The 27158-nt window shown below is 49.8% G+C and overlaps 1 protein-coding gene across 8 annotated transcripts in view; it reads right to left on the minus strand.

Moving 5' to 3' along the window:
• The window catches only part of KCTD7 (potassium channel tetramerization domain containing 7), a 23519-nt gene extending 3817 nt beyond the window's left edge, over positions 1 to 19702 (minus strand). Inside the window, exons 1-6 of one of the 8 annotated variants that reach the window (XR_009406959.1) lie at positions 19464 to 19702; positions 16684 to 16853; positions 13281 to 13459; positions 12455 to 12827; positions 8418 to 8746; positions 6444 to 6879 (exon numbers count right to left, since the gene is read on the minus strand). Coding sequence is in view for 5 of the 8 variants with exons in the window: in XM_059414757.1 (XP_059270740.1) it covers positions 11869 to 11917; positions 12455 to 12827; positions 13281 to 13459; positions 16684 to 16853; positions 19464 to 19607 (915 nt within the window). In the remaining 3 variants the exon portion in view is untranslated. Of the gene's footprint in view, positions 1 to 6443; positions 6880 to 8417; positions 8751 to 8990; positions 11918 to 12454; positions 12828 to 13280; positions 13460 to 16683; positions 16854 to 19463 lie in introns of those variants that run through there. The other 7 variants (XR_009406960.1, XR_009406961.1, XM_059414759.1 and 4 more) reach the window with 7 other exon arrangements.
• Between the last annotated feature and the right edge of the window lie 7456 nt (positions 19703 to 27158).

The following is a 27158-nucleotide window of genomic DNA, read 5'->3' on the forward strand; positions in this document are numbered from 1 at the left end:
GCCTGGGGGGCGCCTGGGTGGCTCAGTGGGTTAAGCCGCTGCCTTCGGCTCAGGTCATGATCTCAAGGTCCTGGGATCGAGTCCCGCATCGGGCTCTCTGCTCAGCAGGGAGCCTGCTTCCCTCTCTCTCTCTCTGCCTGCCTCTCCATCTACTTGTGATTTCTCTCTGTCAAATAAATAAATAAAATCTTTAAAAAAAAAAAAATTATATGCCTGTTAACACAGGTTTACAATTAATGATTTATGTTTGTGCCTTTTAAATCATATAGGAAAAGTCTTTTAAAAAAGATTTTATTTAGGGACACCCGGGTGGCTCAGCTGGTTAACCAGCTGCCCTCAGCTCACGTCATGATCCTAATGTCCTGGGATTGAGTTCCACATTGGGCTCCTTGCTCAGTGGGGAGCCTGCTTCTCCCTCTGCTTGTGCTTGTTCTCTCTCTTGGATTAAAAAATAAAATAGGGGCGCCTGGGTGGCTCAGTGGGTTAAGCTGCTGCCTTCGGCTCAGGTCATGATCTCAGGGTCCTGGGATCGAGCCCCACATCGGGCTCTGCTCAGCGGGGAGGAGCCTGCTTCCCTCTCTCTCTCTGCCTGCCTCTCTGTCTACTGTGATTTCTCTCTCTGTCAAATAAATAAATAAATAAAATCTTTAAAATAAATAAAATAAATTATTTTATTTATTTTAAAGATTTTAGGATGAGCAGAGGAAAGGGCAGAGGAGCCTGCTGAGCAGGGAGCCTGATGCAGAGCTGGACCCTAGGAGCTTGAGATTGTGATCTGAGCTGAAGTCAGATGCTCAACTGACTGACTGAGCTACCCAAGCACCCCAACACTGGCTTTTACATTTACCTAGGTATTTACCTTTCCCAGTGTTATTTCTTCATGTAGCTTCAATTTACTGTCTCGTGTCATTTGCTTTTCAATCTGAAGGATTCCTTTGGGCATTTCTTACAGTGCAGGTCCACCAGTAACAAATTCCCTTAGCTTTTGTTTATCTGGGGATGTCTTATTTCTCCTTCATTCTTGAAGAGGAGTTTTGCCAGATGTAATATTTTTTTTTAATTAATTATTTTAAAAAATAATTTATTTTAGAGAGAGAAGGAGGGGCCGATGGAGAGGGAGTGAGAATCTCAAGCAGACTCCATGCTGAGGACGGAGCCCAGTGAGGAGCTCAGTCTCATGATCCTGAGATCACGACCTGAGTCAAAACCAAGACTGGATGCTTAACTGACTGTACCACCCAGGCACCCCCAGATACAGAATTCTTGGTTGACAGGTTTTTCTTTCAACTCTTCAAATATGTCAACACACTGCTTTCTACAACTCTTCAAATATGTCAACGCACTGCTTTCTACCCTCCACAGTTCCTGGTAAGAAACCGTTTATATTCTTTTGGGGATCCCTTTTATGTGATGAATTTGTTCTCGCAACTCGCTGCTTTCAGGATTCTTTTTTCTTTGGCTTTCTACAGTTTGATTATGTTTCTTGGTGTGGATCTCTTTGACTTTATCTCACTTGGAGTTTTTTAAGCTTCTTGAATTTGTATATTTGCCCCATTTGCTTTATCATTTGTTCAGTCTCTCCCTACACACATGCACACAGTTTTCCTGAAGAATGCAACTAAATTGCAGAATCATGCTTCTTGACTTCTGTATATTTCAGTGTGTATTTCCTAAAAACAAAGATACCCTCTTAGATGAGATCAGGTGCATTTGGGGTGGCACGGCCATAGACGAAAGATACCCTCTTAGAAAACCAAAGCAGAATCATTAAAAAAAAAAAAAAAAAAAAAAAAAAAAAGGAAATTAACATTGATAAAATCCTACTGCTTAATCTACACCCCTTACTCAGTTTTCATCAATTTTCCCAAGAAAGGCCTTTATAGCTATTGCTTTTCCTGGTCCCAAATCTAATTCAGGATCATTTAATTGTCATGTCTCCTTTAATCTGGAATAGTTCTTCCATTTTTATTTGTCTTTCAAGTTCTTGAAATTTTTGAAAAGTGGAAGATGGTCAATCTAAAGAATGTCCTTCAAGTTGGGTTTGTCTAATGTCTTCTCATGATTAGATTCAGGTTATTCATTTTGGCAGAGAAATCATATAAATAATGTGTCTTTCTCAGGACAGGCCTTTCGGCTAATGCTGACTTTGGTTACGTGACTCATGAGGAAACTTTCAGATGTTTACACTGTCAAGTTACTGTTTTTACCTTCGTAATTAGTTATTTGTAGGGAACCACTTTGAGACTATGTTAGATCCTGTTTTTCTTCAACAGCTCATCAGTTTTAGAATCCATTGATGATTCTTGTCTAAGTCAGTTATAAATTTGACCATTGCTAAATGTATTTTTCCAAACCCCATCCTTTCCTTTATATTTGTTAGCTGACATTTTACTATAATTAAGAACTTTCTAGGGCACCTTGGTGGCTCAGTCGGTTGAGCCTCCGACTCTTGGTTTTGGCTCAGGCTGTGATCTTGGGGTCATGGGGCTGCATAGGGCTGTAAATGTCATGCACAATAGAGGCAACATCTCTGCCTTCAGGGAGCTTATTTAAAAGGAAATACAGACGTAACAAGATAATTACTATTGGTAATAAATGTTATAAAGGAAATAAATCAGGTGACGTGATAGATAGTAATGAAAGTGCGCTTTAGATGGCATGATCAGAGGTCCCATTTACTATGTGACATTTGAGCTGTTATATGACATTTGAACATAAAATAGGAAAGTGAGCCAGCCCATGAGAAGGGTTGGGGGAAGGGCATTCCTGGGAGAGGGAATGACAGTCACAAAAACCTGAGGCAGGAAGTGAAAAAAAGGCCAGAGCAGAGATGGGAAAAGAAGGAGCAGGGTGGTGAGAGGAGGCTGGGGTGCATAGGACCCAGATCAAACCTGGTAGGACCTTACAAGCCCGTTGTAAAAGTGAAGGGTTTTAAGTGAGCGTGCTGTAGGATCTCATCAGACCCTTCAAGACTATTTTGAAGAATAGATTGGTGGGGTAATCAGGGGCCAAATTAAGCGAAGTAGCCCTTGTAGTAACACAGATTGAGAGACAATGGTGATTCAGACAGGTGAATTTTTGACGTTTTCAAGATCCATCCTGAAGATATATTCAAGACTTGGTGATGGATTGCACTAGAAGGTGCGTTAAGGAGGAGTGTTAAAGACGATTCTCAGGTTTCGTTGACTGGATGAATGGCGGTGGCATTTCCCGAGATAGAAAAGATAGAATCAGGATGTTGGGGTGGAAGAGGAAATGAAGAATTCCATTTGGATACGTGAGGCTTGAGATGGCTAACCGACCCTGAGGTAGCGGTATTTATCTGGTTACTGGGCATACAATTCAAGGCTGAGGAAAGAGGCCTGGGCAGGAGTATAAATTTGGGAGTCACCAGCATATAGTAATGCCAGTTATTGGGGCACCTGGGTGGCTTAGTCACTTCAGCATCTGCCTTCAGGTAAGGTCATGGTCCCAGGATCCTGGGATTGAGTCCCGCATCAGGCTCCCTGGTTGGTGAGAAGCCTGCTTCTCCCCACTCTGCTCCCCCCCCCGCCCCCGCACGCTCTCTCACATAAATAAAATCTTTTAAAAAAAGATGCCAGGGGGCGCCTGGGTGGCTCAGTTGGTTGGACGACTGCCTTCGGCTCAGGTCATGATCCTGGAGTCCCGGGATCGAGTCCCACATTGGGCTCCCGGCTCCATGGGGAGTCTGCTTCTCCCTCTGACCTTCTCCCCTCTCATGTGCTCTCAAATAAATAAATAAAATCTTTAAAAAAAAAAAAAAGATGCCAGTTTTTTTTTTTTTTTTTTTTAAAGATTTTATTTATTTGTTTGACAGAGAGAAATCACAAGCAGGCAGAGAGATAGGCAGAGAGAGAGAGGAGGAAGCAGGCTCCCTGCTGAGCAGAGAGCCCGATGCGGGACTCGATCCCAGGACCCTGAGATCATGACCTGAGCCGAAGGCAGCGGCTTAACCCACTGGGCCACCCAGGCGCCCCAAAAGATGCCAGTTATTGATTGCCTCTTAGCTCCATATTCATCCTTCGTTGGCTCTGCAGAATTGGATTGGGACTTTTGAATATTTTTTCCTTTGCCAATTAACGGGATATTAAACTTCATTAGCAGAGGATATCAGGGACATCCTACCAAGAGGAAAGGTACTTCCCTTTCTGGTTCTGGTGTGATTGCCCCAGCACAGCTTCTCCGGCACGCAGCTCTTGCAGTGCGTGGTCGCCAGCAGCACAAAGAGGCCAGCAGCTTTCCCCAGCACTCACCTTGGGTGGCTTTGTAGTGGAGTGCCTCTGATAAAACACCTCCCTGAAGAGATTTTCCCAGCGTCCTAGAGTTAGGATTTCCAGCAAGTTTCACCAAGCATAGCACCCGATGACTTCCCTGCCATTCAGTAAACCACGGCTCTGCCCTCTCCAAAAAGGTCTGATACCAGCTCTGGGGAAGGGGCTGTTCTTCCTTGGATCCCGTCTCAGTCCTGGGTGGCGCTTCCTCTATGTGGTCTTTCCACGTTCTCTCTAGTTCTCACTGCTGTTTGTGAACCAGCCCCTCGTTATTACAATGCAACTATGATTAAGCTAACTTACATTAAAGATAGAAATTGTTCAATTGCTACTTTTTTGTTTTGTCTTGACTAATACAAATGACTCCATGCAGTTCGGGAACGCTCACCGAAGAAGGAAGCAGCACATACTGCTGTGTCAGAAGGTCCCAAGAAGTCTGTTATTTTCCATTTTGAATGCATGAGATATCAAGGCACGTGGGATAGCTGGCCTCCTTCTCGGGCTCTTGTGCATGTTCGCAGTATCTTCAGAAGCCAAAATGTTTGAAAAACACATCCTGCTGCACTATGGGGAACAAGCTCCCAGTCTCACCTTGAGTACTCCGGGTGCCTGCAGACAGACATCCCCAAAGGGCTTCCTCAGTGCCGCCTCTAGACCTTGAATCTGTTGGTCTTATTGCAACTCTCACACCTACAAGGGTTGTCGGCCTGCCAGTGCCAGTATCGTGGACATGGGGAAACAGGGGACAGAGGCTGCCCATGCTTGTGCCTCCGTGATCCCTGCCAAGGCACTGAAGTGTGTCTGGGTTGCTTAAGACCATGATAGGAGAAAAGATGTACAGGGTTTTCAGCTACTGGAATTCTGGGTCCTTAGCAAGGGGTCAGCTCAAACTGCATCCTAAAAAGGCAGGATGGCCATGTGAAGAAGTGGAGGAACATGACCGAATGACTACTGCCTATAAACCCCCAAAACTGTGGGGTAGTTGAGCATCTGGAGAACCTTCCACCTAAGAAACATCACTTTTTTTTCCCCCCTCCCCAGAAACATCACTTTCTTATACATTATCATGAGGATACCTTGGTTGAACTTTCTGGAAATCCCACCTCTGGATCTCAATCCACAACTGCAGGTTATCCCAGGGCTGCTGCTGCCATCAAGGGGTCAGGATTGTCATCCCAGCAGAACACAGTGCTGACAGGATTCGAAACCAGGCAGTAAACCCCATGTCTGTGGAATCCTCCAGGCTAAACGCCCAGCCAGTGTAAGTGGTGGAACATTCCAGTAGGTGACTATAAACAGTACTCCTCAACATCCTACCTCTCTGAACCAGCGGGAATTTCCAGACAGAGCTTTATTTAGAAGTATACAATCAGGCAGTTGGGTAGAACATTTCCTGAATATGCTGGAGGCAGATATACGCTGCCTTGACTTTCTGGGAGTGCCAAGTGAATAACGCCATCCTCATTTCGGCCATCAGTGATGTGGTCAGCTGACCAGGGAAGTCCCTATTTTTGTTAGGAAGCTCTTGGTGAATGCAGTTTCTGGGAAAAGTATGGTGATTATCCCTTCCAAGGGTAGAGGAGGGTGAAGCTAACTTACCTGTCTGGTGGGGCCTTGCCAGAATCTGCTGCCATTGCGGAAGCAGTCACGGTAGACACGGAACTTAGAGAGAAGGGCTGAAAATGCTCTTCAAATCCTAGCAGGCCAGGTGAGAAAGCTGAAACGGAAAGTCTGGGACCTTGGTGCAAAGAGCACCTACCTGCCTGAGAAGCAGTGGGGGACACTGCTGGACGGAACATCACCACCAGGGCTGGCTACCAAATGCTGGATGAGGTACAGCCAGAAGTGGCAAACCAGCTTTAAAATGCCAAAGACAGGGCAGTCGTAAGTGGTGGGGGTGGGGGGTGGTGATGACGCAGGGAGAGTGGGGACAGTAGGCACCCACGACAGATGGGTGCATGAACAGATGGGTCCTCAGGACAGTGCAAGCTGAGACAGAGCTGAAGGCAAGGATGTAATGCTGGAACTCACACTAATAAACACACTAATGGCATTTACAGAAGGTGATACACGTTCTTAGGACTTAAGCCTGATGATACCATCCAACCCACCTACAAACATAATAGAGGTATAAGGATTTCAATTCAACTCTTAACTGATTAATTTCTTTTAATGGAGATCAAGCTCTTAAGTTTTGTGGTGCTTTGGGTTTCTATTTCTTAATTTTTCCTTAATAAAGGAGAAGTATGTATCCATCTATTCAAAAGATCTACTGGAGCTAGGCCACCTGCCACAATCACATGACACAGGAAAAAACCCAGGGTCTGTAATACATTAGGAGAATCTTCTAAAAGTCATGGTTTGTGGAAGGGTGATTCAGGTTGCCACTGAAATCACAGAAGGGCAGAAAAGGTACATCACAATCTGATTACGGGTCCCTTCTATGAAGTACTTCTGGATGGTTCAAGACGGTTCAAAGTCTTCCCTGCAGTTGAGTCAGACTTCTTCCTGGTGCACGACAGTCCCGTTTCCACTGAATTCCAGGTGGCTGGAGGTGGTGGAATCCCAGGATATTTAGATCATGTCACTGCTCGGGAAGAACAAGCGTATGAAGGAAGAAGTCCTCAGCAGTCGGGACTGGGACTGCCTTGTTCCTAAGTCTGAACTTACTGTTACTGTGTGTATATGGGGGACGGTGGCATTCTGGAGGGGGAGGGAAGAGCTCTGCCATCGGATGTAATAGATAACCCAGATCTATGGCTTTTGTAATAACTGTCAGTTTCTCCTTGCCTTTAGACTTCAGAAGTAGATATTCATCTAAGGGAAAAATGAGATACCTAATGTTCACGGCTAATAAGATCACTGTAGAAATGACTGGAGGAGGGAAAAAAAGGCATATCATTACCCGTGCTCAGAACAAGAACTACCTTCATTAGCATCCTATTCATATAGGGGCTTTATTTTAAAGTTATGTTAGATATAAAGTTTAAAATTATGTTTAAAAAAATGGAGAACACTAGGGGCGCCTGGGTGGCTCAGTGGGTTAAAGCCACTGCCTTCGGCTCAGGTCATGATCTCAGGGGCCTGGGATCGAGCCCCGCATCGGGCTCTCTGCTCAGTGGGGAGCCTGCTTCCTCCTCTCTCTCTGCCTGCCTCTCTGCCTGCTTGTGATCTGTCTCTCTCTCTCTCTGTGTCAAATAAATAAATAAATAATTTTTTAAAAAATGGAGAACACTAAAACACATGACGGGAAAAACAAAATGGTAAGGAATCAAATGATAGGAAGTTAAAGATAAGTAAACAAAAGTGAAAGAAACATGCTGTAAGTGAAACAGATCAAAAGGAAAAGTTAGTGAAGCTAGCTACGAGGTCATCTCCAAAATGATGACAAAGGAACAAACAGGCCCAGAGCCTAAGGGCAAAAAACCCAAGCCAGGCACACAAGATGCCCTAAGCTAAACGAAAAAGCCTTACATTCAGTTCTTCTCCTGAGGCCAGGGGCATCCTTCCCCACGTGGCCAGGCTGCACATCTGTGTGGCTAGGCCCGAGGGCTGCAGGAGTCTAACTCAGCCGCCCCAGATCATCTCACACCTACAGGCCAGGCGGCGACCCTTACTTGCGTCCATCACTGCCCACAGGCGGGGCCCTTCTCCACCTAGTGAACGCGCGTCTCTCACTCAGAAGGGTAGTACACTGGGGACCCGAGCTGGGATTACTTAAAACCTACACATCAAAGAAAGTCTTTCTAACATTCCTTCCAGAGCATCTGCCTGTCAAATTTTCACAGGGTGAGCAGGGTGAAGCCCTAAGCCCGAGAGGTGGGACACTGAGCTGTCAAGAAGGGAGGGCCCCACTGAACACCTGCGAGGATTTCGGAAAAGGGCCCTCAGAATCCTGACTTCCACTTACTAGCCGCCTGCCTTTGAGGAAATTACAGCTCTGCGAGCTTCAGTTTCCCACTCGTTAAGTATTATTGGTGTATTGTTACCCTGTGGTTGTGTGCACAGTAAGTAGGTCAGGGACATACTTGGCGCAGGTGATGCAGTGCTTTAAAAGTCAGAATCATCGGAGATTTAAGGAAGCAGTTGGAGGGCGGCACAGCTCCCCAGCACGTCAGGACTCACCTTTCTGGGTTAATTCATGGAGTGACTCCAAGGGACATCTTGATGAGGACACTCATTAGCCAGGAAGGTGTCCAACTCTGCTTCCAGAGGAAGAACAACTCAAGTCCATTTTCCTCAAGGACCGGTCTTAACCACTGAGGCCCACATAAGCTTAGAGCCATTTCTCTCTCCCTTGAAAGAAGTGGTGAATGACAGAAGGGATTCCTTTCGGAACCACCTGACGTGGCTGGGAGCTACACAGTGACTGCGCACCTGTGGTATCTTCTTCCCCTGGAGACCTCTCCACACGAGAGGGGAGAGCTCTGTGCCTAGACTGGGTGGGCACACTCCTACCTGGAACAGAGACAAGGCTAGAGTAACTGCAGAACGGCCTTCACGGGGCCCACGTCCCTCTTACTTCAAGCCAGGGCAGAAGTTCAGCTGCCGAGCTCAGGAAAAGAGCCTAGTTTACGTGGTTGCGCGTCCCCAAACACACCACATTTCAAGGAGAAATCAAGACATTGTTTGCCAGCACCGTGAGGGCAGAGGAGAGATGAGAGTAAGTCCCTAGAAAAGAAAGGCACAGCACCCAGGTTCTAATTCTTCACTTTAATGCCACGTGCGGGTCCTGGGGCTCCATGCACCAAAGCGCTTACAGACAGGCAGCGAATGAACACAGGAGGTGTTATACTGTGTACACACACCCACCACCACACAGAAGGCAGGCCGTGGGCGCAGGTGACTTCCCATGCTCCAGAGGCAACGGGTTCCTACACCCAGTCTTTGTTCCCACCTCCTCAACCCCTGCCAACCCACCCGTCTCCCCGTTAACATATGCATACATAGACGTTTCTTCCAGAGTTCCAAAAAGTGCCTCTTTCACCCCACGTCCCCACGCTCCGGCTTCTGATGAATAAAGCCCCCCTCTTTCAAGGATCACAAGGCAGGCACTGCCTTCATGAACGAGCCCCAGTGAAAGGTACCTAAGAAAGCTTAATCACTTGGAATCAAATACGGACAGATCCCAGGTAGAGGTAAAATTCTACCTGGGATCAAAATGCTCAGTGAAGCAGTTTTGTTCTGTTGCTGCTGTCATTTGTCTTAACCTCTTCAGGATCCGGCTTGGACCAAGGTTGCACACTGAGGCTCACCCCACTTTGTGGCTTGCAAATGTCATTCTTCTAGTCCCCCAACAAGCAACCCAGAGCAGGAAGGTTGTGTCACCTGACCCGCCTGAGGCACAAGGCTCCGACAGCCTCCAGAACACCCTAAGCCCCAGGAAGAAAGAACAGAAACTTTCAGAGCACAGCTGACTCTCTGCACAGGATGGGCAATGGACAGCCTCGTGAGTTACCCCAGAGGTAGAGTAAGGATGCTGGCGATTCGTCTCTCTCTTCTATTTAGAGAGTTACCCAAAGAGCTCCTCCATCTGGCATGCTGTCATGTTTCGTTGTGGTTTTGTTTCGATCTCATTTGTTGCCATTAAGTTTTTCATTTTTGCGGAATTTTGTCACGGCTGCTATTGCACCATACAACCCTATCCCCTAAAACTTTCACCTTCCCAGCCAGCGAGCACAACACCGGGGAGAAAGGTGCCCAAAGTCAAACATAACGGAAGCTCCAAAGGCAGGCACTTGGTTTAACCCATCAATATTACGCACAAGAATTCCATGCAAACGTACCCCCCTGGATCGGGAACAAGCATTCACCCCTCGGAGCCCTCCTTGCTAACCCAACCTTTCGTATGCTCTAGACCTGACCATTTAGACTTGAGAAGGGATCCAACTGGGAAAAGTCACTTCCTCAGATACGACCTTTATCTGGAGGCCATTATCACAAACCACCACATCCAAAAGCACTTTTCATCTTGGCCTTGGCTTCTCATCAGAGAAGGGCCAAACTGGGCCACTGAATTCTTTTACTTCGTTTGAAAAGAGCTCGAAGCTGGCTGCCAGTATCCCTGCTCTGCCTGGTCTACTGGCCCAGAGCCTTGTCTCTCCCACAGCGGCACAGAGTACACCACTGTGAGGACAACACAGGGCCAGATGGTCCAAGGGGCCTGGGGACAGTGTCCTCCTGCAGCATTCATGTAGCCCTAAGCTAGTGTTCAGGCCTATCTTTGAGCAAACTTACATTTGAGCCTACCAGTCGCTCTGTCTTCCATGTTTGGACTCTAACCAAAATACTGTGATGCCCTGGGCCAGCGGTGGCAACGAGAAGGAGCCAAGGCCAGATAACCGAAAGCACTGGGATTAATGATCTCCTTTCTACTCACACCAGCTTTCTCCCGAAGAGCTTGCCTCAGTGTCTGTCCAAAAATGAGTTTGCGTTAGGCAGTAACACCGATCGGAGCAAATTCAGTGAAGGACTTCTATTAGAACAAGACAAGAGCCGAGTTGTCGGAGTAAGCTTTAGGCAGGGACATCAACTCCAGAACAGCGATGATTCATTCGTGGATGAGAACAACGGAGAGAACACATACCTCAGAACCTCAACAGCTGACTTTACCTTCCTCTTAGAACCCCGTGTGGACCTCTGTTCCACCACATGACGTGGAGTGCAAAACTGCGCCCCTAACCCGCTCCACAGAGGGCCAGGAGGTCACTGCCCCACTGAGGGGTTCAGCGAGGTCCCAGGACTTGGCCTTCTCTTCCTCAGAAGGATGCAGACGTCTTCAGCTCCCCCTCCCGCTCCCCCATCAATCTGGTCTTGTAGGACTGAGACCAATGAGGCTGTCCTTGCCCGTGTTTTACATATAAAAAAACCTCCCTAACAAATACCCAGGACCGTCAAGCACAGTCATGATCACAGGGAGAAGCCCTTAATGCAGCACAGGAATGTTACGTTCCCACTGCTGGTGCCACGCAGCTCTTCTTTCAGGAGACGCGTGTCCACAGCCTGCTTAACTGCCCTGGTCTGAAGACGGGAGCAAGAAGAAAATGCACTGGGAGCAGGACCCTGTGGATCTTTTTCTCTGTCTGAGATGTGGAGAGGACAGCATGATGGAGGCTTGCTACGACTGTCCTACAGCTCCTGGTCTAGCTGTGCCTCCCACCCAAGCCTTTGTGTGCTTCCTCAGAACAGACACTTCTGCTAGGAGAACGTGAGCAGGGTAAAGCAGCAGGGTTTAAAAGAGGGGCTCCTATCTACAGAGGTTCACCACAAATCGGATGCTAACACATGAAATGGCAGCCAAAGAGATATTCTGAGCCTCCAGAAAGGATGTTACATCTCAAAGATAACAGATCTATGCAACCTGCCTGCTTGACTCAGGGAATCTTCGAAAGGAACCTCTGAAATCTGCATTACAGCCCTGAGAAGATAACCCTTCAAGCAAGGAAGGTTGGTGGAAGGTAGGAGAAGCTGCGGCCCTAAGGCAGGGCTGTAAACATTGTGCTCTCTTCTAAGGCCAACCTGGTGCACGGCTTTGGCAACTATGGTTACATCTCCAAAAGGTGGTGAAGAGTATGTTTCAGGAGGAAGAGTCTCTCCACATCCTAAAACAAAGCCTGGAACTATCCCTGGGGGAAGAGGGAGAGAAAATGCTTCTCCTTCAGTCAGGGGCTTTGGGGTAGGTCCTTGGGTAACCCCCATAGCAATCTGTGCTCATACCTGTGTGCTAGGCACACGCAAGGGGCCCTCGAACGGGGCTGAGGAAGGGATCACGCCTGTAGTAGTTGGTAACGTGGCACTAAAAAGGGCAGAAACTCTCTTGCAAGACCAGGAGAGTGACAAAACCTCTCCGGACTTCCTGGTGCAGCCCCAGCTCGCCAGACCCCATCAGCCTCAGGAAAAGACTGCCGTGCCCTGAGGAAAGGTCAGGAGAGCGCGGGTACAAGTCCCTCCGGGCCACAAGCCCTACGCCTGACCTCAAGGCCCAGCCAGGAGGCTGGAGCTGCCAGGAGACCTTCAACCCCTCGCAGCTGTGCCCCAGGACTTGGTCCTCACCTCAGCGGGTCTGGGGCAGTTAGTGCCCCTCTCAGGATCCTACTCCCAGAGCCACTATAGAGAACAGACGCCCTCCCTGACAGGCCTCTGTCCCTAGCAGGGCTACTCACCACCACGTGATCTTGAACTCATAGATGGGACGCTTGCAGTAGTAGTGGTTGATGAGGTGCTTGTCACACACCCCGATGCACTGGTGGTCCACGACGAGGCCCTGGGCTGAGAGGTCCGTGACCAGGCAGTGCAGTAGGTCATAAACATCAGCCACAGCCTCCCAGGGCCCAAAAGACACATCCACCTCGCAATGGTGCTCAAAGAGCTGCCCATCGCTCTCGCTCCGCTCGAAGCGCAGGGAGTTGAGAAGCGGACACTCGTAGGGGGTGATGGGCATCTCCTCCTTGAAGACACAGACCTTGAGCTTGGCAAAGCGGGCCTTCCGCTGTACCGCACGCAGCCGGGCAATCTCCACGATCCGCTCCAAATGGTCTGTGGGGGTGAAGACGGCACCCGTCACTGGGACAAGGGTCAGGAGGCTGGGGCGTGGGCGAGGCAGGGTCAGGGCACACAGAGAGAGCCCCAGTGAAGGCAGGATCCAACAGGGGAGCGAGATCCTGGGGCAGGGACTCTCTGGGCTCATGAAGGATGCAGACTTAAACAGGGATCATGGACCACCGTGGCAAAAGGAAACCCAAACGATGGAATGGGGATAATCCTTTTGAAATGGGATTTGATGATGTCATAGGCCAAGTGGGTCCTATTTAACCTGAATCGTCCCAGTGTGACCAGGAGGGGAGGGCAGAAAGGGAAGCAGAAGTCTCTCCAACCTTGAGCAATGCAGATGATCCCAGACCGCCTCTTCTGGTGAAGACCTAGGCCCGGACAGACGCCTTCAACCCTCCCTGCCCACACCTTGACCACCCTGGGCAGTTGACCCCTCACCTTTGTAATAGGGCATGAGTCCCAGAAATGCCTGGCGCACTTTCTCCCCCTTCAGAGGCTGCATGTTCTCTAGCTGCTCCAGGAGAGGACCGATGGCATAGTACTGGGCCTCTTTGTACACAGCCCGTACACGTTCCCGGGGCGGCAGGTCGCCCGAGCGCAGAAAATTCAGCACATCTCTGAGCAGGAAGGAAAGAGAGGTGCTGAGAAGGAGCTAATGGACCTGGGCAGTGACACATGGTACTTAGAGCACAGAATCTGGAACCAGACTACCAGCTGCATAATCTTGGGTAAGTGAACCTAACCTCTCTGTGCCTTGATTTTCTCATCTGTAAAATGAGGGAAAATTGTAAAAAAACAAAACAAAACAAAACAAAAACCCTACGCCATAATAGGATCAAGGGATTCAGTGAGTTTAAAGATAAAAAGTGCTTGGAAAATACCTGGCACTGGGTAAGCCCTCAGTATGCATTAGCAGCTGTTATTATCAGCATCATTACCATTAAAATTACTATTAGGTGTATTTTTTATTTTTATTAGGTGTTGTTTTTATTGGGTATATATAGGAATAATGGAAAGATATGATTTCTGGGCTCCTTAATCTAGATTTTTAAATTAAGATATAGTTAATACACAATCAAGGTACAGTTTGATTATGACCACCACCTCCACCAAGATACAGAACATTCCATCTCCTTAAAGTTTCCCTCTGCCTCTTCCCATTCAAGCCCCAAATTCTTCTATCAACAAAGACTACTTCTGCCTCATCGTGACGTCCATATAAGCGGAAGCACACAGTACGTTCTCTTCTATGCTTATCTTCTCTCCTTCAACAGAATGCTTCTGAGACTCATTCCGTACGTCATGTGTGACAAAGGAGGTGGCCCGGCACTGAATGGATAGCCTGTCGTTTATTTACCAATTTTCTTGTTGATGGACAGTTGCGTTGTTCCAGTTTGGGGCTCTTATGAGTAAAGCTGTTATGAACATTCCTGTGTAAGACTTCCTGGGGACACACGTACCAACTTCTCTGGGGTATATATTAGGAGTAGAACTGTTCACTTGTTTTTTTTGTTTTGTTTTGTTTTTTAAAGATTTATTTATTTATTTATTTGACAGAGAGAGAGAGAGAGAACAAGTAGGCAGAGAGGCAGGCAGAGAGAGAGAGAGGAGGAAGCAGGCTCCCCGCTGAGCAGAGAGCCCGATGCAGGACTCGATCCCAGGACTCCGAGATCATGACCTGAGCCGAAGGCAGCGGCTTAACCCACTGAGCCACCCAGGCGCCACAGAACTGTTCACTTGTAAGGTGAAGTACACACTTAACAAAATGGTCATAGCGTTTTACATTTTCACCAGCAATGTACAAGGGTTCCTCATCTTCTCTACATCCTCGCCATCAGTCTTATTCTGTAGCTACCAACACATCAAACGACTACCCACAACACCTGAACAAACTGGTGCTTGGGTGAATAGAATCACATGCTGCATTTTCTTAAAATAAAAACTCAGTTCTTTTCATTCTATCTTCAGATTCTTTAAGTGCTAAGAGTAATCAGATCCTTCACTGGTAGGTGTGGGCAGGTCTTTTCTGTAAAGACGTGTGAGTAAACCCCAAGATCAAGATGTTGCCTCAGTAGTGGTCTATGACCAAGACGTAACACCAGCGAACACTAACTAAGTCCTGATCTGTGTCAGTCATTCTCCATGTCTTATCCCACTGAATCACTTCAATGACATTGTGCAGTAAGTTCCATTTTAGGTCCATTTCATAAGTGAGGAAAAAGAGGGGCTCGGAGAAGTTAAAGAACACTCTTACTCAAGGAGCCACAGCTAGCAGGAGCCCAAATGCAGACCTGCCTGACTCCACGCCCATATCCACAGTGGTCAGACTCCAGTCCCAAGCGTTTCACTCATCAAGCAGCCTTCGTGGTGGGTACTGGGAGCACAGGAGCCGCCCCAGCAGAGAAATGTACCTGACCGAATGCCTTAAACACCTGCACTATTTTATCTGAGTCTTCAGGCAACTTCATCTGCTGATGATGAGTCATAGGCCACGGGAGTCCAGCAGCCCAAGGAGAAATGCTACAATATCCTGCTTTCTGCCACACCCCTGCCTGCCTCTGCCCCTCTCCAGCTATGGCCACCTGGGCACAGGCACATCAACCTAGAGCCAAACCCTGCTCCCCCTCCCCACAACCCCTTTCCAAATTAGCACTCTAGGATCTTAAGCAAACCTTGGTCTGCTCTGAAAAACATAACCCCGGGGCAAGGCCCAGCTAAGAGTACTGTGGGAGCTGCCAGCTGGGGCCAGCACTTTCCTCCCCCAAACAGCCTGCAAACAAAAATCTTTTTATAGCTCTGCAGAGTGATGTGACACTTTGTTTTCTCAGCATCGGAGGCAGCTGACAGCCCAATGGGGACACCCAGATGGTTCAGAGTAAATTGTTTGACCAGAGGCTCCTTTCTGAGGATAAAAATGACCTTTCTCCCAGTGCGGGCAATCCGAATCAGAGGCCAGCACGGAGAGGTAGTGGCTGTAGAGTTTCTGCCTCCCTAGTCGAGAACCGCTGAAGGTCGAGAACCATGTTCGTTCTCTAGGCATTCCAAAGTTGGGCTGAAGGGCCAAACAGCTTTCGCCACATGCTCTGGAGGGACCTGGCCAGAGGTCACAGAAAGGCTCCTTATGTAATCGGCATGGCAGGCCTGCGAGGCAGCCACAATTATTTCTCATTTCACAAATAAGGAAACTAAAACATAAAGTCTTTAAACTGTTTATGTGTGAGGTGTCAGAAATCCTTTCTTGCGAAGGGCTATTTTCTTTTTTGAGATTGTGTCTTTCCATGTTTTAGTATTAAAATGACAGTCAAAATTGAAGTGGTTTTTTTCGTTTTTGGGGGGTTTTTTTGGTAAAGACTTCTTTTGGCAAAATTAAAGGATGGCAATCACATATTGGCGCTTCCCTCACCTTTTTTTTTCATTTGTTTTAAACTATTGAAGGAAGTCTGACAACATGGTCACACACCATGTCCCTCCCTAATGGCGATGTGGAGCCCCAGAATCCGAATCTGAGGATTTCCCGCAAGAAGCTGTTGGAACTCCCCCGCCTCCAGGTGGGATCACATCTATTCCACACAGATGACAACTTTCTGGTCTTCAGTTCCACAGGACAGAAGCTGTTCCACCACATGCAGCCACTGGGTGTCACCTGGGATTTCTCGGGCTGTCCTCATCTCCTCTGGGAAACTAACTGCCTTTTTATATCATTCAATAAACACATTTATTAAATTCCAGCAGCACATTTGCGATCTCCTCTTCTAGGTACCGTAGAAGACACTAACGCCCCATACTGAAGCCCAGGACACTTACTCGGACTACAGAGTTGATCACAGAGGGATAAACATACCCAAAGTGCGTGCCATCCCGGTCAATGAAGTACCGGCCCTCGGCGTCGGTGGGGATGTAATGCCGCCCGCTGAACATGGCCGCCAGCATGGTGTCCTCATAGCGCCGCAGGGTGGACAGACGTGTGGTGAAGTGAGCCCCTCCAATGTTAAGGGGGACAACCTCAGGAAACTGGAAAGGAACCACCGGCACTTTCAGCCAGGCACTGGGGAATGAGAGCAGGGGCTGCTCTGTCTGCGTCTCCTTGGGTCTCATCAGTGCTGCACCACTCAGGTACCCAAGGCTAAAATACGGGAGTCTTTCTGAATGCTCTCCTGTCGCCCCCTTCCCCCACACTCCTCAGTTGCCAAGTCGACCCCACTGTTCCCCAATACCATTCAATCAGGCCTCCCCACCCCAGTTCTACTATCTCTGCTCTAGAATGAATTTACCATTTTTATGTCCTTGCTTATGCTGTCTTCTCTGTCCGGAATGTTCTTCCCAGTCTCCCTCTGTCCATCTAGCTAATGCAATTGCCCTGAATGTGGTGTGTGTTGTTCACTGCACAAGGGCACCTGTCTCCCAGTGATCTGCCAGCCCAGCTGTGTGCCCTTTGTCTAATGCACACCACGGCACCATATAAGTTAGCAGCATCCATTCATTCTAAACGCTTCTCTTTAAGGTTCCTGATCCTGTGAGTGTTCTGCCTTTTGTTCCCCGCTTGGCCCCAAGACCGAGTTAACTAACAAGTCACCCTCCACTGTGCCTCCACCATGTGCCACGCTCTCCTCTCTGGAGTGCCTGGCGTGCCGCAGGGCAGGCTGGCTGTTACGTACTCTTATCCGCTCTCCTTTCTAGAACCCAAGCTTCCTGAGGGCAGCATCTCATTCACTAACCACGAGGCCACCCACAGCAGGGCTCCCAGGTGGTCGTGGATCATTCCAGACATCCACCCCGCATTCGCTTTACCTCACTGCTTCTCTCCTATTTAAACCATAGAGCGAGATCAGTGCCTGGTCCAGCTCAGGTTCCGGAGGCACGGGCAAGGGGAGAACAGGGCATGATGGTACAGAATGGCCCAAAGCAGCTCTGGATAAAATGCTCAGCACCCGCTGGGGGGAGGAGGATCTTTCACTGCTTGTTGTTTTTAAAGAAATGAAGCCAGTTCTCTCTAATTTCCCCCACAAACCTCCAGCTTAACTAAAATTCTACACTAGTGCATACTTTTCAGTATTATAACATCTCTCAGGCTCCCGGGTACCTTTGTCTGCAGAGTCTTTTCCCCCAGCTTTCCAGTTCCATCTTTTCCCCACTCGTTTTTTGAGGTGTAGCTGACACACAAGGTTGCTAGTTCTGGGGTGTTGGGCACAGTGGTCTGGCAGGTCTATAGGGCACAGTATGCTCACCACTCGGCGGCTACCATCAGATACCACTATTACAGGGTCGATGACTACCTTCCCTGCGCTGTGCCCCTCATCCCAGTGACCTGTTCATTTCGAACTGGAAGCCGGCACCCCCAGTCCCTTCAGCCACTCTGCCCCTCCTCCCACCCCCTCCCCTCTGGGAACCACTGGTTCGTTCTCTGTTTATGAGTCGGTTTATGCTCTGTTCGTGTGTTTGTTTTGTAGATTCCACATATAAGTGAAATAATACGTTTTCAAATTCTTGGTGAAACACAGCAGGACCGCAACACACTCCGTCAAAGTTACCCGGAGCCCCACGCGCTGTCCGGGGCGCAGTGAGGACCCAAACAGGCCCTGGATGAGCGAGTGGGGAAGGACAGGACAGAAAGGCGGGTGCGGTTCTTGGGTGGGTGCCCTGTCACCCCGTCCCTCGGCAGCCGAAGGGCAGCAGGTGCCTTCTACGCGCTCCGCAGCCCCTGCGCCCAGGGCGCGCTGCGGCGGGATAACGGACTCCACACTTCTGGAGCTCTCGGGCCTCTTCCAAGGGCATCTCCTGCCAGGCCGCGGGTTGGCTCCGTGGAGCTGAAGACCGGGGCGCCGAGGGGAGCGGTCCAGCAGCGTGCGGACCCCACAGCCGGCAGCGGGCCTGGCGTGGGTCCGGCGCTCCCGCTCGCAGACCACGCCCGGCGACGGTGCCCAAGAGACGACCCCGCCGCGGCCTTTCCTTCCCCGGGGGCGAAGATGCCCGCAGGGTTTGGCTCGTGGGCACGGGCGTTTCGGGATGCTGCGAGCGCAGCCTCCAGTCCCGAGGGGACCCGCCACCCCCGCCCCGGCCCGCGTCCCGGAGCTGTCCCCCTCCCGGGCCTGCACGCGCCCCGGCCTCCCTCCCGCAGCGCCGCCGCAGCTCCTCCTCGTCCCGTCCGGCCGCGCCGCGAGGCCCCACCTTCCCTCTCCCCCCCCCCCCCCCGCGCCTCCCCCCCGCAGCCAGGAGGGGCCCCGGCACGGGGGCGGGAGGAAAGCCCCGCGGCCGGCGGGCGGAGGCGGACACGCCGATCCGCGGGCCGCGTCTCTGCACCGGCCGGCGGGGCAGCAGGTCTGGGCGCCGCGAGGGCCGCCTCCTGGCTTTCCGACAGACGCTCCGCTCTCGGGGCGCCCGGCCCTCCCCCGGCCCCGGCCCCGTCGCTCTAAGGACCGGCCGCGGGGTGCGGCCCGTGAATTCCGGGAGCGGGGGCTGGGCCGGGGCGGGGGGAGCAGGCGCAGCTCCTCGGGCGCCGCCCTCGGCCCGGCCTCGGACCCCAGCCGAGCCCCGCTCACGCCCCGCGGTCAGCTCTCCCCGCGGTCAGCTCTGCGGGGCCCCGGCTTCTCCCCTGCGCCCCTCCCCACGCCCCGGCCCCGGTACCTCCTGGGGCAGCAGGGGCAGCGCGTGCCCCGCCTGCGTGGCCGTCGGAGTGGCCGGCTCCACGAAGTCGTCCTCGGCGTCGGAGCTGGACATGGCACCGTCCGCGCGACGGCTGTCTGGCTCCCGCCCCGTGACTGCCACCATCCCTCTGGCTCTGCACAGTGGGCGCGGCTGCGGGCGGGCGGCGGCGGCTCGGACACTAGCGCCGAGCGGCGCCGGGCATGACGCGGCGCGGCCGAGGGGCGGGCCCGGGGGGCCGAGGGCGCGGGGTGCGGGGGCCCGGGGGCGGCCACTCCCTCCGCGCCGAGCGGCTCGCCGACCACCGCGCGCACCGCCGGGCACTGGCCTGACCCGGCCGCCTCCCGCTATTGGCCGACGCGCCTCTTGCTCCGCCTCTGATTGGCAGGAAGCTCGTCCAGTCCGAGAGCAGGCAGCGCGTCGGCCTGCGCCTGAGTGGCCACTGGGAGCCGGGCTGCGGGCCCACCCTGCCCTGATTGGTCGTCAGGCCAGCGGACGCGCCCTCTCCGCCCGCCCCTCTCGCCCGGCGCGCAGGGCGGGTGCGCGCGCGGCCGCCGCGTCTACGCGGGCTCTCCTCGTTGGCTCCGAGGGTGGTGCCCGCGTCGGGGTCGGCGCCTCCTTGCTGGAGAGAGCAGGCGGGGCCCGCAGCCCGGTCGTGGGTCTGTGGGCGGCGCTGAGGGCCGGGGAAGTCCGGGGCGGGGAGAGCGGGCCGCCGCGGTGGAGGCGCGGGTGGGCGCGGCGGCAAGGGGCGGAGGCCAATGGGGTGTGCGGTGCGGGAGGACGCGGAGGGTGAGGCGGGAGGGTGCGGAGTCGGCTGAGGTGCGGGAGGGGAGGGGGGCGGCGGCCGCCGAGGAGCCGGAGGAGCGCGGGGCCCGCGGGGCCGAGCCTGGGCTCCCCGCGCGTCGGGGTGAGTCGGGAGGAACCAGGGAAGGGAGAGCGCGGACGCGGAGAAACCGAGTTCCGCCCCGGGAATCCGCCCGGGAAGGCCGCGGGACCGACGGCTGGCGGGGCGGCTCCGGCTCCGGAAGCAGAGCCGCGCGGAGCGGTGAGAGGGCGGCCCGGGGACCCAGGACGCCTGCCCGCTCCGCCGTGCGGCGGGGCTTCCCGCGGGAACGGGGTTTCCGGTCCTCCCGCGTGCGCGGCGGGGCTCCGGGGGCCGCGGCCCGGGCGGGGCCCTGCGCAACGAGCGGGAAGGGCCGGGCCGCCTTCCCGCACCGCAGGGCCGTCGGCGGGCGGCGGCGTCCGGGCCCGGCCACCGGAGCGCCGCGGGGAGAGGCTCCGTCGGGAGGGACGGGGTGAGGAGCAGAGGCCCGTGCGGACCCCGGGGTCACGTCTCCGAGGGCAAACCAAGCGGCAAGCCCGACGCGAGCGGCCGCCGCTCCTGCCCGGGTCTCCCGGAGAGACGCGCCGAACGCGAGCTCGAGGCCTGCTTCCCACGGAGCCTGCGCGCCCGGTCGTGTCCGGACTCGCCCCGGACCCCTGCCCCCTCCTAAATACGGGATCAGTCCGTGCCGCCTTCTCTTTCCTGGGGAGTCACGACACAAAAACGCAAAACCGTATGTGTGTAGTGAAGAGCGAGTGTAAAGCAGAAGCTCCGTCGAGAGCCGGACAGCGCCAGCCCCACGTGCTCCAGGGGCCTCCCTCCGGAGGATCACGTCCATTCTCCCAGAGGTCACCTCCGTTCTCCCAGGTCACGTCCGTTCTCCCAGAGGTCACGTCCGTTCTCCCAGAGGTCACCATCATCCTCACTTTTCTGACAGCCCTTTCCTTGTTTTCCAGGCTTGACCACTCTCGTCTACATCTCTAAGCAATGCAGTTTAATTTTAGCTGTTTTTAGACTTTATTTTTTTTCAAGATCTATTTATTTTAGAGAGAGAGAGAATGGGGGGCGGGGCAGGGGGCGAAGGAGAGAGAATTTCAAGCAGGCTCCCGGCTGAGCTGGGAGCCTGACGTTTTGTCTTCTCCCCTGGCCTACCCAGGGCCTGTGTATCTAAGCATCTCCCTGAGGAATGCCTTTGTGTGTTCCCCTTCCAGCACCTGACAAAGTCCACCAGATTAACCCATCAGCCTTCCATGCTCTGCTTCTGGGTGAGTGCCATCACCATGTGAGCTGGTACCCTATAAATGCATGATTAACAGTGCCACGGGGCCATCTGTCCATGGTCTCTTCGAGTCAGCTCTCGCTTTTTTAAAAAATTGAGATGTAATTGACATATAACATTATACTGGTTTCTGGTGTACAGTGATTGACTATTTGTCTGAGTGGCAAAGGCTTACCGCAGTAAAACCAGTCAATATCTAAGTCAGCTTCCTCTTCTATTTCCAATCTGATTATTCTCTCCAAGATCCCTCTGCACCCCAGGAAATCGCTCCTCCTTCCAGCAAATGGCAGTCTGGCTTTTACTGCATAGAGCAGTGAGGCTATCAGGCCTAAAGAACTCCTGCACTTCCTACCATCTCCCTTCCGCGTTAACCCTCTTCTCTGGGTTTGAGGCTTAGTCTCCAAAGCAGGCTCTGACTTTTCCAGGATTGCACTTGCTCCATCCGGTAGCCCTTTTTTCTCCTGAATTTTCAGTCTCTTCTTCTACATCGTTTCTTTTGCTACAGGCTATATTTATGTGCCAGCTTCTCCCAGCATAATAAATACAAATTCTTCTTCAGCACTGCATCCTTCTCTAGGCTGCACACCTTTCTCCGTCTCTTCGTAGCCAGTATCCTGACAAGAGTCCTCGCTGCTTCCTCCACTTCCTTATTCCCATCGCGAGGTAGACTTCTCCCCCTCACGAAACTGCTGTCCCCAAGATCAGAGTGGCCTCCTAATCGCCAAGCCCAACGATCTGTCCTTCTTGAACTCTCTGAAGCATGCCCCTGTTGGCCAGTTTCTCTCTTAAAACTCCTTCTTCCTCCTTTGAATTTCATGAGCCTCTTCTGTCTCTCCTCTCTCTTTCCCATCTCCTTTGTATGGTTCATTCACCCTTCACCTCTTCAGAGCTGTTGCATCCTGGAATTAGCACTTGGCTTTCTTCTTTCTTGTTTTACATACACTCTCAAGGTCATTCTGTCCACTCCCATGGTTTCAACCACCGTCTATATGTTAAAGTTCCTCAAATTTAAATTTCCAACCCAGTTGTTTCTCCTGAACTTCATATCCTTATCTTACATAAAACTGCTTCACATCTCTAACTGGATGTCCCTAAGGGCAATTCAGACTGAATCTGTTCAAAACCTGACTCAGCATCTTCCCACCAAATGTTTCCATCCTCTTATTTCCCCCAATTCTCGCTCAACTCCTTGTTTCTTATCCATTGTACACGAAGGGAGAAATACCATGACTGAGAGGAGGGAGTTAGAAGGTTGGCTTTCCCTTGCTCTCCCAGCCTTGAGAAACAAGGCCAATAGTCTTGTTTGCCAACAGCTTCCCAAGGCACAAAACCTTGGCTAATGGCCCACTTGCTCTCAATCCAGCTCAGCGCTCCCCCAGCCTCTGGTGCACCCCATTCATTACCCACCTCTATTCCTTTGCCTGGGCTTCTCTTCCTATCATCTGCTTGGAAAAATGTGACCAGTGTTCACACTGGCTCTCTTACTGCTTTTCTGGTCCCTCTCAAGTGTGCCTCACTGAATGGTAGAAGCTTGAAATCTAAAAGCTACTTTTCCCAGAGTACCTTGTATCCTGGATTCCACACATGACCTAATTTTCACCAAGAAGATCAGTGCACTTGACATGTGGAGAGGGAAAGTGAACATTGATTTGGAGGCCATGATTCTTTCCCTTTTGGGAGGCAAGCTCAAATGTGGAGGAGTTGAAACTTTTCCTTTTTGCTGTGGCTGTAGCAGACTTCCTGGTTTATACCTTCCTGGATGTCAAAAAGCAGAGTGGAGGCATCTGTTTTATTGTCTTACTATATCTCTCAAGGTCCGGTACAATGCACGTCACACAGGAACTCAATAGATGAATGCCAAAAGAAATTTGTGCAGTGATCACATTCAAATTATTATCACCATATAATTTTTACTCTTGTATTTTATTGGTATTATTAGTACATAGGGTTTATATTATATATATATTATATTAGTATTAGTATTGCTGTTATTAATATCAAAGAGGTAGGAAATTCCAGAATGCCATCACTCTGGGCTGGTGGGAAGGAGCTCCCATCAAGCTGTAAGAAGTCCTAGGAGTGAACAGTAAGGGAATGCTCTTTGGTTTTGGGTTCACACTGGTGACCGTGGACATCACCGTGCAAGATGACATGGGCCCTGAAGGACTCTCATCCCAAGCTCTTTACGTATAGGCTTTTGATGAATGTTTATATTTTCACTTATTAGTTATAATTAAAACAAAAATAACATGCAACAAATGTAAAAATAACATCTAGAATTCCATGAAAATGGTGTTTCATGAATGTGGTTTGAGGGTCCGTCATTGTCCTACCTACTACTGCATGTTACTTTCTTGTATCTTATGTCTCTAAGTGAGGCTGGTTCCAGTCACCTCTGGAAGCGTTTTGGTTAAATCTAGTGGGTGAACGTAATGGAGCCACGTCCCCAGTTTTCCCACCTCATGCCCACTTCGTGTGGCATTTTCTCTGGTCTATCATTTCAGGGTTAAGCACTTCCCAGCTTAAATATCTATGACCTCCATATGATTCTAGCAAGTAGAAAAAGAATTTAGGGGAAACACAACCCTGCACCTGAGAAAACGCACCCTGTCTCCTGCTGTTGCCTTTTTTGGGGGCCTCTCCTCCATTCTACATTCTTTGTCTTCCTAGGCATCCCAACCCGCTCAGAGACTTTGTTGGGTTTGGCTCTGATGTTTGTTCTGACATTTCTTGGAATTGCTGGCCGAGAGCCCCTTTGGTTGGCTAGAGACATTAAGGTGTAATGAAATATTTAAATATCCTGAGGCAGGATAGGATTAAAATAATCTCTAAGAGCAGGGGTTTGTGTATTTTTTCTATTAAGGGACACAGAGGAATATTTTCATCTTGGCACACCATATAGTTTGTCTCTACTCAGCCTGCAGCTGTAGGGAGAAAGCAGCCACAGACAAGACATACACAGCACATGTGGCCAGACTTGCCTCACTGGCTCTAACTTGCCAGCCCCATGTAAGTTAAATAAATGCATCCAAATGCATTGTGATCTTTTCAAATGTGCTCCGTCCAAACATCCAAATGGCTGATAGCCTGCTTCATTTCTGATTCAAGTCTCAGTTATTTATTTGCGAAGAACAACAAATAGCCATGTCTTCAGTTTATTAATATTCCTAACCATCTGAAGGCTGGATACATGAGACTTACTAGAAAACGAATGAACTGAAAGTCACTGTTAAGCCTAACTAGATGTGTAGTTTGGGCTAAGTTGCAATACTACTCAAGACCCCAATTTTCTGTTTCTTTTTTACCTGTAGGATTAGGCGGTTTGGTCTCTTATTTCTTTAAAAAAAGTATTGTTTTGGGGGTTCTCCTTGTGGTGGCAGCATGAGAACAGAGCAGGCACTGTGGCAGCCGGTCACTGCAGGACAGCCATTGAGAAAGTTTTCTTACCCTCTTTAAGTTTAGTTGCAAGGAGTGCAGCCAAAACTGTAACCAAAAAAAAAAAAAAAGCATTTGCTTCCAGAAAAATCTCAGAGAAAGTATTGTAGGCAACAGTAGTAGCTGTTGATCAGGCTCTAAAGGAAAATGTGGAGAGATTCAACCAATTAGCCTGAAAGTTGGGAGATAAAATTCTTCTCCCAGGATATGGAGGCCTCAAAATAGTATTTCAAGATGGTGACATTCTCGGAAAATATGTAGACTGAAATAAATCACTATTGAAATGGCATCACATGAAGCTGTCCATTCCACTGATGTTCTGAAACCTTTCCTGTAAATAATTTCCATGTCTCTTTTTCATAAACTAATGATATCTAAGAATGTAATAATAATTCATTGTTTATGATCATAGCATGTTTGGAAAACTGAGTTAAGCAGAAAGACAAAAACAAGCATCTCCACAATTCCACCACAAGACATAACACTTAATATTTTGGAACACGTCCTTTGAGTTTACCAATTTAGCTATTCTATTTAGTTTCCTACCTATCCTTTAAGTAATAAAAATGGGATCATAATAAAGAGCTTTGTGATCTCAAGTTTTCACTTAATGTAACATGAGCGTTTTTCCATGTTATTAAATGTTTTTCTGTATTTATTAGCTCAGTTCTATTATGTGGATATACCACGATTCATTTAACCAGCATGCCCTTTTGCTAGATTTCTTAAGCTTTTTTATTTCCATAAACTACCGTAATGACAGTTTCTTACAGAAAGCTTTGCGCACATGCGAGAAGTATTTCCTTTTTTGTTTTCAGCTCGAAAACTTTTTCCTACGTTCAGCAGTCATTCCATGTTCGACCAGTAGGGGGCATTTTAGGCTTTCTCAGGTAAGGCCTTAAAATCATTTTTATAACACATAACAAAAATAGTGGTTTTATTGTGAAAATGATTCAATTTTGGATCTTCAGTAATAATCAGCTCCAAAGGAAGAATCAAAGTCATTTATTTTTATCTGTAACAAAACTACTCTCACTCTCACACACACACACACACACACAGCCCAATACTCAAATAATGAACAGCTTTGTTAGGATTTCAACACAAAATGAATAAAACTTACCTCTTTTGCCCAATTCAGAATAGCTAAGAAGGGAGCGCTTTGCTTCACACAAAGACCTAGAGTCTGCGGAAGACGGCAGTGGGTAGTGACGAGCAGGAAAGGGAACTCAATGCTGAAAATATGGACCTCTGGAGGAAAGACCAGACAGCTCCGTGATCTACAGTTCCTCTAGAAATACAGATTTGGCTGTAACACTGAATGGAATCTTGCCTAGACCATTACTTATATATCACCGACTAGCCAGGTTTTGGTAGATGATACTACATAAATTTTGTTAGAACCTGAAATAATTGTTTTATGGGCATTTTCCTTGATTTTTACCAAGACCATAAATTCCTAAAGGCAGTCCTCTGCCTGTACTTTCTGGCACACCACCCAACTATACCCAGCAAATTACTAAGTACAAGGGAGGTACTTAAACAGTTGCGATCAATGCTAACGGCAAGCTTCTATTCTAGTATAAAGATTATCGAGATGCAGGGTATTGGTTAAGGTGTTGGCTCCACAGCCAGGGTGCCTATGTTTGAATCCTGACTGTCACTAGCTGTACTCCTTGCTTTACCCCCAAGCCAATGTTTGTAAAATGGAGGCCATCATAGTACATACTTCAGATGGTAATTATGAAAATTAAATTATTTTAAACATATAAAATGGTTAGCGCAGGGCCTGGACCATGACAAGTTCTTTTTTTTTTTTTTTTTTTAAAGATTTTATTTATTTATTTGACAGAGATCACGAGTAGGCAGAGAGGCAGGCAGAGAGAGAGAGGAGGAAGCAGGCTCCTGCTGAGCAGACAGCCTGATGCGGGACTCGATCCCAGGACCCCGAGATCATGACCTGAGCCGAAGGCAGCGGCTTAACCCACTGAGCCACCCAGGCGCCCCCATGACAAGTTCTTGATTAAATATTACTAGATGGATTGCTTGATTAAGGGATTACTGAGGGTTCTTTTTTTTCCTCTCATTTTTTTTTTATTTTTATTTTTTTTTTTTTAAAGATTTTATTTATTTATTTGAC

This window comes from Mustela nigripes, chromosome 11 (genome assembly GCF_022355385.1).
Source record: "Mustela nigripes isolate SB6536 chromosome 11, MUSNIG.SB6536, whole genome shotgun sequence".
In the NCBI taxonomy this organism is placed as follows: Eukaryota; Metazoa; Chordata; class Mammalia; order Carnivora; family Mustelidae; genus Mustela; species Mustela nigripes.